Source organism: Crocodylus porosus, unplaced genomic scaffold (assembly GCF_001723895.1).
Source record: "Crocodylus porosus isolate Cpor-Errol unplaced genomic scaffold, CroPor_comp1, whole genome shotgun sequence".
NCBI classification, from domain to species: Eukaryota; Metazoa; Chordata; order Crocodylia; family Crocodylidae; genus Crocodylus; species Crocodylus porosus.
The window spans coordinates 3,541,884-3,557,580 of NW_017728913.1; the positions used below are offsets into that span (position 1 = coordinate 3,541,884).

Genomic DNA, 15,697 nt, shown 5'->3' on the forward strand with positions numbered 1-15,697 from the left:
CCTGGCTTTGACTCTCAGCAAAACAGGTGCAGAACACAGCTGTCCTTGAATGGTATTTAACTCAAGTTAGCTTTGATTTCCTTGGGAAAAGCGTTATCTTGGATAACGTAATCTTTGATAATTTAGAGGTACTTAAAGCAGGACAACAGGCATGCACCTCTGTAGAATTTCAGAATTTAAAAAGGCTTTTTGCCCAGGGAGAAATCCCACATCTGTTTTTAACCTTAGTTTATGGGGCTGATTGTTAAAACTGACAATCCTGCAAACCCTGTACTATATACTGCAACTCAAACTTAGTAAATTTTGTCACTGATGCATGAGTCACAACAGTGAGTCAGAAGGTTGCCTCTTCTATAGCTGTACAGAGTCTAAGAAAATTAGAAAGTAAAAATTGCTTTTTGCTGTAAAAGCAAATGAATATTACTCTGTTAGGTAGGTGTCACTTTACCAGTCACTTTTCTGATCATAAAGGAATTTTAAGAACAGCTACAGAAAGTCCCTTAAATCGTGAATTTACAAAGCCAAAACATTAAGGCAACAATGAAAAAGTTTGATGTAGAAGATGAACTTCTTCAATGATCACTATATGCATTAGCAACAAACAGAAGTGAGAGTCAGGTCTTTGAACTCTTAGAGAATCATCAAGTCACAGTAAATAGGTTGGGAAAGAACCCCGAGACATCATCTATACCCTGAACTCAAGGCAGACTCAATGCTATCTAAACCATTCTTCTTAGAGGTTTCTCTAACTTGGTTTTAAAAACCCTTAGTGATAGTTATTACTCAGCCTCCCTAGGTAATATATTCCAGTGTTTAATTGTTCTTACAATTAAGAAGGTTTTCCTAATGTTTGGCTACAATTATTTTTACAATTCTTCTTGTTCTGTCTTCAGGGAACATGGGGAACAACAGACGAACTTCTTTTACAACAAGGTGTACAATGAGAAGATTACTATAATGTGTCTCTTCTTTTTCTTTTCTTTTCCTAGACTAAACATATATTCTTTCCCTCTTTCATCATAGGTTATATTTCCACACCTCTGATCATTTCTGTTTTTCTCCTCTGGACTCTCTCCAACTGGTCCACGTCTTTCCTGACGTGTGGTGTCCAATACCGGACATAGTGAAAGGATTACTTCACGTATTTTATATACCACACTCCTGTTTATAAACCACAGTATGATGTCTGCTTTTTTTGCAATGTGACATTGTGGAATTATGTTAAATGTATGATTCACTATAATCTGCAGGTCCTTATCTATCTGCAGAACTGCTGACTAGACAGGCATGCTCCATATTGTGTTTGTGCCGTTGACTATTGCCACTTAATTGCAGTACTTTGGACTTGCTCTTATTGAACTGCATTGTATTTATTTCAGACCATTTCTCCAGCTCGTCGAGAGTATTTTGAATTCTAATTTAGACTTCTGGAGTGCTTGCAACCAGCCTTTGCAGAATGGCTTCATGTGTATATGTTATAAGCATAGTTTCTATTCCATCCACTTCCAGGTCATTAATGAACATAGTGCATATAGTATAATATGCAGATAATACTTTTATGATAAAACAGAAGATAGAAACTACTTCAAAATTCTAAATTTACTGTAAAGAATAATCTCCCTCCTCTCAGTTTCTTTACTTCTATAACAGAGATGTAATTCCTTTTAAAGACTATAGGATGATTAAAAAATTCTGCATGAAGTTTCATCTTCTGTTACATTCTTTGTGATTGTTAAAGAAAGAAAATGGTCTCTGCATGGTTTCTAGCATACTGTTTCCAGAGGTTATATCCCCACATACACTCCTGGAAGTGCAATCTTTCACCATGATCACTGGAAAGTGGAAGACCTCCAGCTCTACACACAAAATCAACAAGCTGCTTCTATTGTTCATTAACAAACAATGAATACAATTCATCACCAGCTGGTGCTGGAGGTACACTAAACACATCCCTCAAGGTAAAGAAACCTGACACTGTTCTTTCTTATTTTTCATCTTCTCCGGACTCAGAAGCAACAATGCTGTTTAAAAAGGGGCGAGGTGAGGGTGGGGAACAAGCGGCTGGGAGGGAAGTTTCACAAGTAGCTGAAGTAGAACAAGATTTTCCATCCGAGTGTTTTTCCGTTCTTAAGGAGAAATTCTTAGACACTTTAGAAACACAGGCCTGGAAGGGTCCTGCCAGGTCTCCACATCCAGCTCCTTACCATGGCAGGCAAACACATCTTATCATCCCTTTCATATTTGGTATCAGTAAGCTGACCAGCTACTTCAGGGGGAAAACAAAAATCTTAAATCACGTTTCTCCCTTTGCCACTGCAGACTGACTGCTGGAGGTTGGATAAAACCTACAGGGCCTGATTTACAGAAAAATCAAAACCAAAACAAAAACCCTAAAGATTTTAGGAATTTTGGCATCCTCGATATAAGTAATTGGCCACACTTTCTACCAGGCCCTCAATCAAAACTCTTGCAACACATTTCACACCACACCTTCTTTAGAGAAGACTAATAGAAATGCTTCCAGCTGCAATGCTCCATTAACTCATTATCCTCATCACATTGATTCTTTTTCTATTGCAGCAACCAAACATTCCCTGCTTGCCAACTGACTTTTAATTCTCTTGTCAATATTTTTCCAAATGCTGAAGTTCATGCTCTTGGGTTTAGACTTCAGCTGAAGTTGAAGTTTACCTCTGTGCAGATGGCCTATGCAGCGCTTAAAGCTTGTGATTTAATGTGAGGTTGTAAAATGGGATTTAAGTATGCCCATGCTTTGTGCTCTGTATGGGGGTGACTTTGTCCCACAGCTCTCGTTCATGGGAATTTTGAGTGCCTCTCCAACAATACTGTTACATTAAACGGTTTTGCACTGAAAAATGGTGCCAGAGGAACATGTGTGTGTGTCCGGTCCACTTTACCTGGTAGCAATGGCACATCCATAAATCTGGTACAACCAAGGCTAGACAGGGCAGCGGGAGAAGAGAGGTAGAATGGTACAGTGAGGAGCACTCCTTTCTCTTGAGCATAAACGTTCACTGAGCATTTAGTAACAATATGCAAGCATGCCCGAATAGCACAACAACATTCTGGTCTAAGGATGTTTAATAACTCCATCGACCTATACATTTGTGGGTCTGTAGGCTACGAAACTAATAGACTTAATCCATCTGGAGACAATTGTTTTTTTAAATTAAGATCGCTGTTCTTTTCCTTAGGTCAGAAAGACAGGCTGTATGTCTTCAATTTTGGACAGTATAAAACATATTATATGTCCTCTGAGTCATCTTCAGGGAGCTTTTACTGTTTGGCTAAAAGGATGTGGAAATATTTCTTGATTTAAGTAAAAAACGGAGTTAATTTTACAAAGGGAAAAACATGCAATTCTAAAAGGAATTATGTCCAGCTGAAACATGAAATAAACTAGGACTTGGAAGTGGAATCACTGTGTAATTGAGTCAGGAGGCTCCAAGATCTTATCTCTCTCAGCAGGGCTGGCTCCACATCATCAAACTAAGAAATTAGAGGGTACATATAAATGCATGCACATACAAATGCATATTTATAAAAACTATTAAGTATCAGCCTACCAGGCACTTTTTTTTCCTTGTCTTATCCCAATAAAACCTTTGAAATAGTTGAAATGGAATCTCCTTTTAATTCAAATATGGTTCTTCATAATGCTGAAATGGATCAATGCGTTTAATTTATCCATTAAAAAAAAATCATCTTTACCATCTCAAATCCGGCCTGTAGATTCAAAATCTTATTTAAAAATATCCTTATAACAGATTTGGGGAGGGGAGGGGGCAAAACTCTGGCCCTTCCCTTACTTGAAACTGAGGTAACAAAGTGTTTCAAATAAAACATTTTAAACTCACTAATTTAAATTTTAAGCGTTGTTCACCTCCCCACACCACCAAACTTTCAAGACAAGTGTAAGAAGTGATTTAGTTTGACCTGACCTTATAAGATGTCAAGCTGAGGTTTCTATTTTACTGTCTTTAAATAACTGAGCGTTCCCTGCCTGTGTATTTAATTAGCACCTTTTTTCTTGCTTTGTTCATATAACTCATAAAATGAAAGAGAAGAACAAACTGCCTGCTCCAGGGATACTGAGATGTGACGATTACACACCAAAATGAGGAGAAGGTGAGAAAAAGAAGAACAACTAAGGTGAGGGAATTAGCTCAGTCTCAGTTCTAGGTCACCAAGGCAAATCTAGCCCAGTCTAGTAGCAATGAAGATGAGGATCATCTGATCAATTACTTGGCCTATCTCAAATGAGTTTTTAGTCTTAGTTCAGTCCCACATGGACAACTTTTCAACCATTTTTCTGGCACTAACAAGTTGCTCAGATGGAAAACTCATGAGAACAGCCCAGAATAAAGGCATCTGGGCCCTGCAATTTCTTAGGTGCAAGCAGTGTGCTGGGGAGTCCCAGGAAGTTCATTGGACTTTATCCAGGTGCAACTACCAGTTTACATGAAGCTTCAAGGAAGCACCCCCAGGGCCAGTAAATAAAATTTTCCTCTGTAGAGAACAACAAAAGCCTTACATAGGACTGAAGAGGTGCACGTCTTGTGTTTTAAGGTAATTTTACTCAAAATGAGCAAAAAGACTCAACTGACTTTTTAGCTGAGAGACAGCAGGGTGCTTATTGACTAGGCAGAACTGCAAAGCTTTTGCTATTTCTATTCTATTTAAAGAATATTTTTGTTTCCAAAGAGTTCCATCTAGGTCTTGCAATTAGCAGTATACAGCAATTCTTAAAAACATTGGAAAGATGAATAAATCATTAAAAAACTAGAAACAGAGGTTCCTAGAAGACTGGATCATCTGGTCCCCGGAGGTGTGTTACTTATATCTCTATCTTCCTTGCAAGCAATGCTTCTAAAAGGATCAGACATACTGAATCTATGGAAGTGTTACTTTACACTTTACACACAGTCATATTTTTGACTGCTGTTTTAAAGCCGATAAGCTTTGGCCTCTATTTAATTTATTTCAACCTATCTGTAGCCATCAAACATAGAAATACCTGTTTCATATTTTAAATGCAGTATTTTAGCTGAGTACTGTGACCTAAAAGTATTTGTTTTAAAATAAAACCTTCCATATGATGGAAGAATGTCACTGGGATTTGAAAAAAAACCCCCAAAAACTTAAATATTGCCAAATTATTTAATTTAGCAGTAGAGCCGTCAGAATGAAAACAAACATACTGTGCCTAAGCTAAATTCCACAGGGAAGGAAGAGTTACATGCAAGCACTAGTGTGATCCTTGCTAATGACATGTAAACTGAAGTATTTATTGCTACATTAATTTTAGCCTTATAAAGAATTCCTGCAAACAAATCCCTGTGCTTCCAGTCACTGAGTGAAATGTACAGTAATTACTAGTAGTTTAAAGAAATACTGTCCAGTATGATCAATCCAAAATATGATCCCTCCATTCCAGCGTTTCTTAGTAGCTTTTCCTTTAAAATAGGTCTTCCAACTATGAATTTTTAACAGATGGGAGAGCAGGCATTAGAAATTCCAGTGGAGGATTGGCTTAGGGTCATCTTTTCTAACAACTCTTACTGTAAGACTACTGCATCTCTAGTGGTTGATATTTTTCATACATGAGAAAAATATCTGAAAAAAAAAATCTCATTACTATTTACATTTTGTACCTTGCACAAAAATGACACAGGGCATGTCTGTACACAATGTATGAGTTAAACTGGATACTGGGAACAGTACAGGCACACTAACATGGTGCTGCTATGTCTGGGGTAATTTACTTTGTGCTACTATCTCAGCAGAATAAATCAACCCTGACAGATGCTACTACATCTAGTACATGAGCTAGCTCAAATGTCCCTATAATGCAAACCAACAAAAGCTCCTGCATGAATGCCTCAGACGTGTTAAATATGCCATAAACAAGAGGCAAAAAGTGCTTATTTACCTGTGATGTTAGTGAAATGGCACTTTATTCTAATAGGATACTGCTGTATCATTTTATAATTAAATCAGGAATCAGGGTTACTTTTTTTTTTTTAATCAGCTTACTGCTTTTGCAATTAATAGAATAAAAGAAATATGTGCTTGTGAAGTGTTCATCATCATTTCATAAGCTTCCCCCACTCTTCTAGTTGGCTTCATCTTGTTCCTGTATTTTCCTATAAGAAGCCCTTTTTTCTTTGTCATCTAGCAGCATCATGCTAATCAGAATGCAGCAAATGGAAGAGAAATATTTACATCACAGATTTCCAAATGTGGGTTTTCAGATAGAAACCACATGTTATATTATAGGGTTTAACTGTTATCACAACAGAACACATGTTCTTGTGCTTTCTCCAGAGAGAGAAGGGCCTTGGATATATTAATCTAAATGAAAATGAAGACAACAGCATGCTAGCCTGTTGAGTGTCTCAAAACAGGAAACCAATTTTTGAGTATATTTTACAGCATTTCCCTTCTGTACTTTGGAGATTCACATATTTCATGTTTAAGAACTGACTAAGGAGAGCTAGAACTTTGTCCTATATATGTTATGCTGAAAAGGGCGCCTCTTACCTCTCTGAGATGGCAGGAGAAGACCTTCTCCCCCTTCCAGAGTCTGTGACAGCAGGAAGTCCCCACCCACTACTAAACTCAGCAGCTAGGTTGTTTTTGACCAGCATGACTTGCTGTTCTGTTTTCCTTGTACTATGGAGGGCCCCATTGACAGTCATGGGGCAGTGATTCTTCCCAGAGGAACAGTTTCAAGTCATCAGCAAATTCAGGCAGATATCACTACACTACCTGCACTTTACGTCATCTATGCCCATCAAACTGATTCAGTTAAAATAGAGGTTGGGCGCTGCACACTGCATGGGCCATATGTTGCAGGGGCAGGCTCCCAGGATCTCCCTGCCACCACCAGAGGCAGCACCAAAGCACAGGCTCCCAAACCCCTGCCATAGGTGGGCTCCTAAATCCTTGCCACAGGGCTGAATGGGCAGACTCCTCATTCCCTGCCAAGTTTGTAGCATCAGCAGTGCACAATGCCACCCCTCCCCTGCTGCATGGCAGTCAGAGAGGTACCTGCAGGGGCCCATGGACCACCACTTGGACAGCCCCAAGTCAAAAGAAGAACTGACAAAAACCCACACCTAAAAATTGAAGTGAACTGCTTTTGAGATCTCTAAAACTTGTATTAGGTTGTAAGCCCTGAACTTGAACTGGTAAGCCAAAAACAAATCTGGAAAATAGCTTTAAAGCACAAAAGTTTTAGACGCTTCTTGAAATCGGTCACTTCCCTCCTGTTACATTTAAGTCATGTTTCCTGATGAAAACTGAGCACTCACAATAGGAGGGGATTACTTCCATGTGTAAATTTACTCATGTATAAGCAGAGCCATGGCCCTTAAAAATGAAAAGCACCCAAATTATTGCAAACACTGAGTTTCTGTCATGGCTTCCCATAGGAGTTAAAAACCTTTTATTTTACACTGCTTTCCAACCTACTGGAATGCTGAAATAAAGTTTTTACTATTGAAACAAAACAGCTAGGAAAACTTCATGCACATAAACCCAAATACATGTACACATGTAGGGGGCTGAAGAGTAGCTTGCTTTATGATAGTCCTAGAGAATTAAGAAAACACAGAGGCCATACAGTTTACTTATTGGTCCTGTCATGCCTTCATTAACTTGTTCCCTCTCCTCAACTAAGTGAAGGTAAGACTGATGATGCTGTCTACCTTAATCCTTCCTTCTTCCCTTCCACTTCGTTCTTTAGATTTGTTTGCTGCCTCTTCCGTATTTCTCAGAATAGGGTCTGTCAGTTTTCTATTATGGTAAGGGCAAAACCAAGCACAATTAAACTCTGATTTCAACTGGGGCCCATGGACATTACTGTTGTATAAATTAATAACAATTACTTCTGCATTAAGTTCTGTGATTAATGGCAGAAGCAGGGGGGCAGAAACTGGGACTCTGCCCCTTTCACCTCCACCATTAGAGGGCTGCCTCAGGAATTCTTTCTTTAAAATGTCAGAGACAGCTGAGACCTTCTGTGCACCAAAGGGAAGATCTGTGCATCAAAACTCCCCTACCTCTGAAGGCTCTGATTCACCCCAGGGGGGGCTGGAAGGTCTGTGCAGTTCTATGCCAGTCACTCTCAAACAGGTCAGCCTGCTGTGGGGGCTGGTATGTGTAGTCCTCTGGAGCTTGCATAGCCTGAAAAGCTAATAGGATTTATAGCTCTTACCAAGAATAAGATATGCTCAAGTAAACAAAGCTTGAAAATACAGATAGATGGAAAAAAATGAATGGATGCTTTTCCCCCTCCACATGTCAACTAGCTAACATAACTAACTGAATGCTTGTTGCTATTCTGTAACTGACCTTGGATATTTTAAATCAAGTTATTTAATGTTAATTATACTGGACTGAAGCTTGACTGCATGATGGGAAGCGAGCAAGGGGCCTTCCACCCCAGCTTTGGGAATTCTTTGTTTAAAACTGCTGAAGTTTCTGTGCTTGGGGAAATTTAAAAAGACTGTCTGAGGGGGAGGAAATGCCTCCAATGTGGGGAAGAGAATACTGGAAATATAGTCTTAATTCTTCTCTGCACCAACACTGAAAGCTGCAGAAAGGAAAGTGTTCATCAGCATCCAAAGGGGTGCTGCAAAATGTGTAGTTCTCCTGTGCTGCCCAAAGTCAAACTCATTTGGTAGTGCCCCTTGGCACTGCCAGTAGGCACTACCCCCAGTTCAGGGCTATAGCCAAAAGCCACAATCCAGCTCCTACTACACCATCAGTACTTAGGTAGAATGTAGCCTCCTCTAAACAGCTAATGGTGTTTCAAAATGTGACAGCACTTATTAACACAGATCAGCTCACTATTAGAGCATACATTTGTAGCTGAACTTAAGAATCACAGAATCATAGGAAAGTAAAGTTGGAAGGAACCTCAGGAGGTCATCTAGTCCAGCCCCTTGTTCAAAGCAGCACCATCCTCAGCCATACTGTTCCACCCAAGGCTTTTTCTTGCCAGGTCTTAAAAAACTCCAAGGATGGAGATCCACCACCTCTCGGGGTAACCTGTTCCAGTGCTTTACTACCCTCCTAGTAGGCAAGTTTTTCCTAATATCTAACTTAAACATCCCTTGGTGCAACTTAGACAGCTGTTCCTTGTTCTGTTATCTGCCACCACTGAGAACAGTCTAGCTCTGTCCTCTTTGGAATCACCCTTCAGGTAGTTGAAGGTGGCTATTAAATCCTCTCTCAATCTTCTCTTTTCCAGACTAAATAAGCCCAGTTCCCCTATCCTCTCCTCGTAAGTCACGTGCCCCAACATAAAAGGATGAGAATCCTGAAAAGTCACGCAGGGATCTTTTCTGTTAACAACAGGATTTGTTAACAAGAATAAACGTTACATATTTATGGTTGGCTGTGCCCAAAGGCCATAAAGATTGAGGTTGTGCTTTGCTGGCTGCTCTAATATGCCTGGCTGAAAGAGTGCTGGTCCTTGCTGTCTGCTGTCATCCAGGAGGTACTTAACTTAGTGAGGAGCACTAAAAATATGTTTTAGAACAATAAATAAAACTGAACTCCATCCAGTTATTCATTGCTTAGAATTGTTTGGGGCCCTGAAAAAAATATCCTCTTTTCAGAGGCGGAAATTGTCCTTTGAGCGCATATACATAAGTAAAATTTAAGACCTCGCAAAACTACTTAGATGAAATTCTGAGTCCACACAAGTTAATAGGAGTTGATCTGCGGTGCTCTGAAAATGTACTCCCCAGCTGACCCCTTGTAAGAGGCCTCCTGGCTATGGCTCCTAGTTGGAGACAAAAAGGAGAAAGAACCTATTACTGCAACCACACAGTTCATCCAAAACAGCAAAACAGAAAAAAAGTCAAAATTAAAATGAAATGAATTTCTGAAGAATGAAAGGACTGCAAGCTCCTTAGCTCCAGATGCACCAGCACTCCCATGGGATAAGCGAAGCCATCCACAAAAGCAGGGACACTGCCCAAGAGCTCAGTGTCTGGATATAATATGCTATATCCACACTGCACTGTTACAGTTTGCACATGTTCAATCACAAGAAAAAAATCTCTAATGCAGCCTCATCTTAGGAGTACTCTGCTGTCACTAACACTAAGGCCAAAAAACAAATACCTCACCATAAATTACTGGCAGTATTCAGAGCTGTAAAACACAGACAGGCCATGTTCAAGCAAGGGACAGAGAGCTTATAGTGCCTGGACCATTCTGAAAATAATACAGTTAATGAACAAGATTATGATCTGTTTTCTAAAGCAAGATATAACAGTCCTAACAAAGACAATTACATCATGGTTATCCTCTGACTGGGTTACAACTGGGTTTAAAACCGCAGTATAGGTTGTGTCCTAACTGTGTCCTGCAACTGAGCTAAACCGGAGCTCTAGAACCTAACTTTTGTAACTGTGAGCAAATGCACCTCCCCCCAGTTGCAAGTTGTCATTATCTCTGAAACTCAAACCCCAAACTTCCAAATGAATCTGAAGGGGTTTGGTTTTTTGTCAGGCCCTTGCAAAATGAATAACAAAGTTCAGTTCCTGAGTGGATTTGTTGCTGAAATGGTGCAAACTCACACACCCCGCCAAGGAATTTTAAAGCTTTACACGCCATTCTGAAAAAGGAGAACTGAGATTGTGTATTGGACTTTAAAATGGTTTCACTATGAATCTCTATTTTAGAAGTTACTAGAAACACACAGGTCTAGAAAAAATGATAAAACTCTAATACAGATATAAAGAGTCCCACGGATCCAACAGAATTTGCCTGCCAAAGATAGATTTTCCAAATTGTGACAAGTGTACTTGGCTTCTGCTGCCATCTGCACAAAGGAAAACAAATACCAGTACATTTGTTCAGTCTGTGATGGTGTATTTTCTTTTATGAGGATAAGGAATTGACAGTCTAATGTGAGAACAACCTGATTTTTGTATCTCGGCAACGGCATCATTCTTAGATACAAAATCTCTAGAAAGTGGGTCAGTAGCACCGCAATGCTCCATTGGCTCAAAGCAAGCTTAAGACTGGATTAAGCAGCTAAATCAAAGGGTGCTCTTTGTGTAGTAGAATCAGTGTAGTTGGCACTACACCAGCTTGCCAGGCAGCCCTTGCTGTCAGAAGAGGAAGGACTAGTGGATACTCCTTACAACCCTCAGTTGGTTTAATGGCCCCCTAGCTCCGAAGCCTCTCCATATTATGCCTGGAGCTAATTTGGTTCTTGAGTAGATGCAGGGGACAGTGGTCTACATGCTGATTCATGCACTAGCCCTAAGGCATTGGCCTAGCATGTGCAGGACACTCATAAGTGCAGAGAAAAAGAAGGCAGGCCACATTTTTCCAGTGGGTGTATGATAGAGCTGTGTGACATTTTGGCAGCTGTTTCATTTCAGGGGTGTTTTGGGCCATTTTGGAACCCAAAACACCAAATACAGATCAAAATACAAGGCTTTGAAACATCTCTGCAACAAAATGAGGCATCCAAAATGTTTTGGCAATATTTCGGAAAATTTTGGCGTTTTGGAGCCGGGCTTGCTGGGAAACAGCTGTATGCTGCTGCCCTGCCACGTGACTTGGCTCCGCAGGGAGCAGAGGTCTGCACCAGGGGTTTCCTTGCTGCTGCTGCCCACCCCACTCTGCCCCAGCAACGCAGGGCTGAAGGGAGTGGGCAGCAGCGGCAAGGAGACCCTCAGTGCGGATCTTTGCTCCCTATGGAGCCAGGTCACGCAGCAGGGCAGTGCTGGTCCCTGCTGTGCAACCTGGCTTCCCAGGGAGCAGAGATATGGAGCAGCGTGGGGCAGGCAGTGGAAAATAAAATGAGGTTCAAATGAAAAATAGCAAAAGCAGAGACAGCGTGGGCTGGGCAGAAGCAGTGAGGAGACCCCGGCGCAGATCTCTGCTTCCTGTAGAGCTAGGTTGCGTGGCAGGGATCAGCACTGCCCTGCCACACAACCTGGCTCTGCAGGGAGCAGAGATCAATGCCAGGGTCTCCTCGCTGCTGCTGCCCACCCTGCGCTGTCTCTGCTTTTGCTATTTCTCATTTGGACCTCATTTTATTTTCCTTCTTTTTCCATTCACAAAAAGTAATAAAATATCTAAGCAAGGGTGATGATAGTGATGATTAAAATACCTACAAGCCTAGGATCTTGGCAAGTCCTGTACCTAAACTAGTATTTGTCACATTCTTGTATCCTAGGTCAGGCAGGCACATGGGTATTTTCTGCCCACCAGCACACCCATGATGCAAGCACACATACATAAGTGCATATACACATAAGTATGGATTAACTGCTCAGAAAGATGCCTTTTAGTTGCCTTTTACTTTTGTCCAAAAGTGAGAATTCCTAACACTCATTTGAGCTAACAAGCTTTTTTTTTAATGTAAGATGTTATTTAGGGGGAGGGGATGGGGATGGTATTTGGGGATTGTTAGTATACATGTATCCATTTAAAAAGTAAAAATTACTAGAAAAAAACAGGGTAAAAACACCTATTACTCCTACTATGTTTTCTTTTTGGACAAACAACTAGTAAACTGTTACTTCTTGAATTTTTAAAAATATCTGTTTTTCAGTATAGGCTTTCTGACCAATACTCCTTTTGAAAAGATGAATAGATACCAATAAAATGAGCCTGTAAAACTCCAAGTGATATAAAGAAAATAATGAAAAAGCACAAAGAAATTCAACATACATTGTTTCTGAATTACAAAGTTAGGGAACATACAATAGGGAAAATGTTTATAACCCCATCTTTTGTATTATGCTACTGAAGCACAAATAGCTTCCCATTTTAAGTACATCTGGAATTGCTAAACGTCCTCCTTCTCCTAGCTACAATCAGGTGTCCAGGACATATGCCACACATTTAGTTTAAAGCTGGACAAGTCTGGGAGTTGCAGAACACAACACTTCTGAGATGTGAATGCCTCAGAGTTAATGATTTGCACACAAACTGCTCAAGCTCAAATAATCAGTTACGAATAAATGATTTCTGAGAATAAATAATAAGCAAGAACTAAAGAAAATCAAATTCAGGAATTAATATATGAATAAGTAAACAATGGCAGTATTTCCTTTCTAACTACTTATTTTAAGAGTGTCACGTGATTTGGCCACCCACGTAAAAACAGTATTTTGAATTAAGCCAGACAAGGAGAAAAGGACCAGCTCAGCTAAGCAGAAAATGCATCTAACAAGCATATTAAACATAGGAGCTAGAGCATAAGTATAGGTTATCATAGAAGAACAAGGCGAAAGAGTTCACATGTACTGAAGTAAATTCCAAAGATGACCAAAGCACTTTAATTTATTGTGTGTTGCTTTATATAGTTTGTTCAGAGATTCTTCAGTTTTATTTTGCTGTTTTATCATATTTAATACATTCACTGGTACAGTGTTGGGAAGGGTGTGATGGAGTAGTATTACATGATACTCAAGGTTGCCACTTTGAGCCAAGTTCCTTATCTCCTCTAGATTTCAGCCAAATTTAAAGAAATGAAAACACTCCAGGGGAAAAAATGCCCTCCAAAACTTGCCTTGTTATTTCAGTTTCTGCATAATGCTTTTAGATGACAAGTAGTGCAAACTCTACTTGGAGTAGAAACTTACTGCTTGTTGTGAAGTTACCCTCCCCAACCTGGGGAAAGGGATCTACATCCTGGATGACTTGTAACACTCCCACGGTCCGGACAGGAGGATCCAAAGCTACGGAGCTTTCATTCACAGTTATATCACTAGCTCCTGTAATCTGATTGGTTGGAGGTCCACCTATGGAAGCTTCAAAATCTGGAGGTATATCGTCTATGCAGTCCGCGTTTGGCTAATGGAAATAAAAAGAAGAAACTATGAGCTTTCATAGCACAATACATTTAATTTCCTCTGCACCTTTCTCTTTAAATCATTTACCGACTGCTAATAATGTCACCTCACCGATTTCAGTGGCACCACTTATGAATATTTAAAAGTTCCGGTGACATACAACAAATACACAGTTAGTTTGCTTTCTGTGTACTTATATCCTCCTAATAGCATATCTGGTAAGACTTAAGAGTATGTGGAGAAATGTTTATCACAAAAAAGTATTACCATCTATAATATATTTTTCTCTCAAAATTTGGTAAAGTATGATGTCAAAGATGAGTACATTTATGCAGAGTCAGATTATGAGAATAAACCCAGGCACTCTACGGAAGAGAATTTGTACCTTCTAAATCATTCCTTTCCCAAAATAATACCACATTTTCTCACATACAACACATACCTTCCCCCCCAAATTGAGATTACTGGTTTAAGCAGGGAAGCTGATTTTCTGCCAGGGACAGAAGAACCCTGCTTTGTTTCCTGCTCCTCAGTACAGCAGCTAGTATATTACTATTCAGAGCAGTTGAATAGTAACAGGGAGAGAGGGAGTCAACTGACTTAATGACTCTTTGTTCTTTACTGCACAGGTGTTAATGATCTTCTCTCCTTTTTAATGGTCTTGATGTTCCACTAATCAAGCTAACCTTTTAAAGGGCATTTTTGAAGTCTGGTAGCTGCATCTGGTCTCTCTCCTGCTATTTCAGACTTAGCAATTCTTTAGCTTTCTTCAAAAATCATTACCCATGGAGACTAATCCTCAGCAGCAACTAGGGATTCAGCTTTAATAAATGGAAAAGGAAGAGTGAGCTAGCAGAGGATAATGTTCTGCCTCTGCTCTATGCTGCCATTACTTTGGAACCATCTCTTTTTCCTTCATTCTGCCTTTCGAAACCAAAGTATGTATTATATTCTGGAACAGGATGCATGTGTGAAAATACTGTATATTCTGCTGAGTTGGTATCACAGAGTTTGTAGTAAAGATAGGGAACTGACAAGAATTACTAGTGGGCACATACATTTGTGTGTGGGAGAAAAAGCAGAATAAAGAGAACTGGCTATATAATGGAAAATATTTATGATGTTAAGGCTGCTGGTAGATGTTAATATAATTGTGCAGTTGGGATCTGAAAAACTTTATGCCTGATTCCAAAAATCAGAAGTCCTGCCACACCAGATGTTCATGGCAGGCCGTGTGATTTTTGGGATCAGGTATAAAATTCCTGTCCCCAGCTGCACAATGGCTGGGGGTTGGGAGTTCTCCAATACCCAGCTGCCCACCCTGTAGTATCAGCTACAGCTTTAAATGTCCCCTGAACAAGGACATGTCAAGTCCTGTGCAGCAAGGAAGAGGGCAGCTCCAGTTTTCAGGTGTAGGACCTAGGGATGCCTCTGTAGGATCTGCCAGTGGGCAACCTCAGGTCTTGGGTCCAGGACTCAAGGCTGCCCTATGCCCAGTGCCAACAATCAGGTGTCCAGGACATATGCCACACATTTAGTTTAAAGCTTGATACAAACCATATGTGGAACATCTTTGTGGCTGGTTTGCCATTTTATCCCACAAAAAATTCTCTGAACATGTAGCATATTATGATTTATATTGTGATTACCATGTTAATATCTGCCTGGGCTTTATATTTTGCCTATAATGTCACTTATTGCTCTTAGCTGAAAATAACGGGAAAACAAGAATTTCAGGAGCTATATGCTATCCTCAGTCTTCCCAGTTCTGTAGTCTCAGACAAGCCAAGTATATTTAAAAAACATAACAAGAATGCACAAAAATAAAACAGAAGTTT

The 15,697-nt window shown here is 40.0% G+C and overlaps 1 protein-coding gene across 2 annotated transcripts in view; it reads right to left on the reverse strand.

Moving 5' to 3' along the window:
• The window catches only part of RNF150 (ring finger protein 150), a 194,381-nt gene that overhangs the window by 26,702 nt on the left and 151,982 nt on the right, over window positions 1-15,697 (reverse strand). For both annotated transcript variants that reach the window (XM_019534386.1, XM_019534387.1), the window contains exon 6: window positions 13,650-13,860. In XM_019534386.1, coding sequence (XP_019389931.1) covers window positions 13,650-13,860 — 211 coding nt within the window. The remainder of the gene's footprint in view (window positions 1-13,649; window positions 13,861-15,697) is intronic.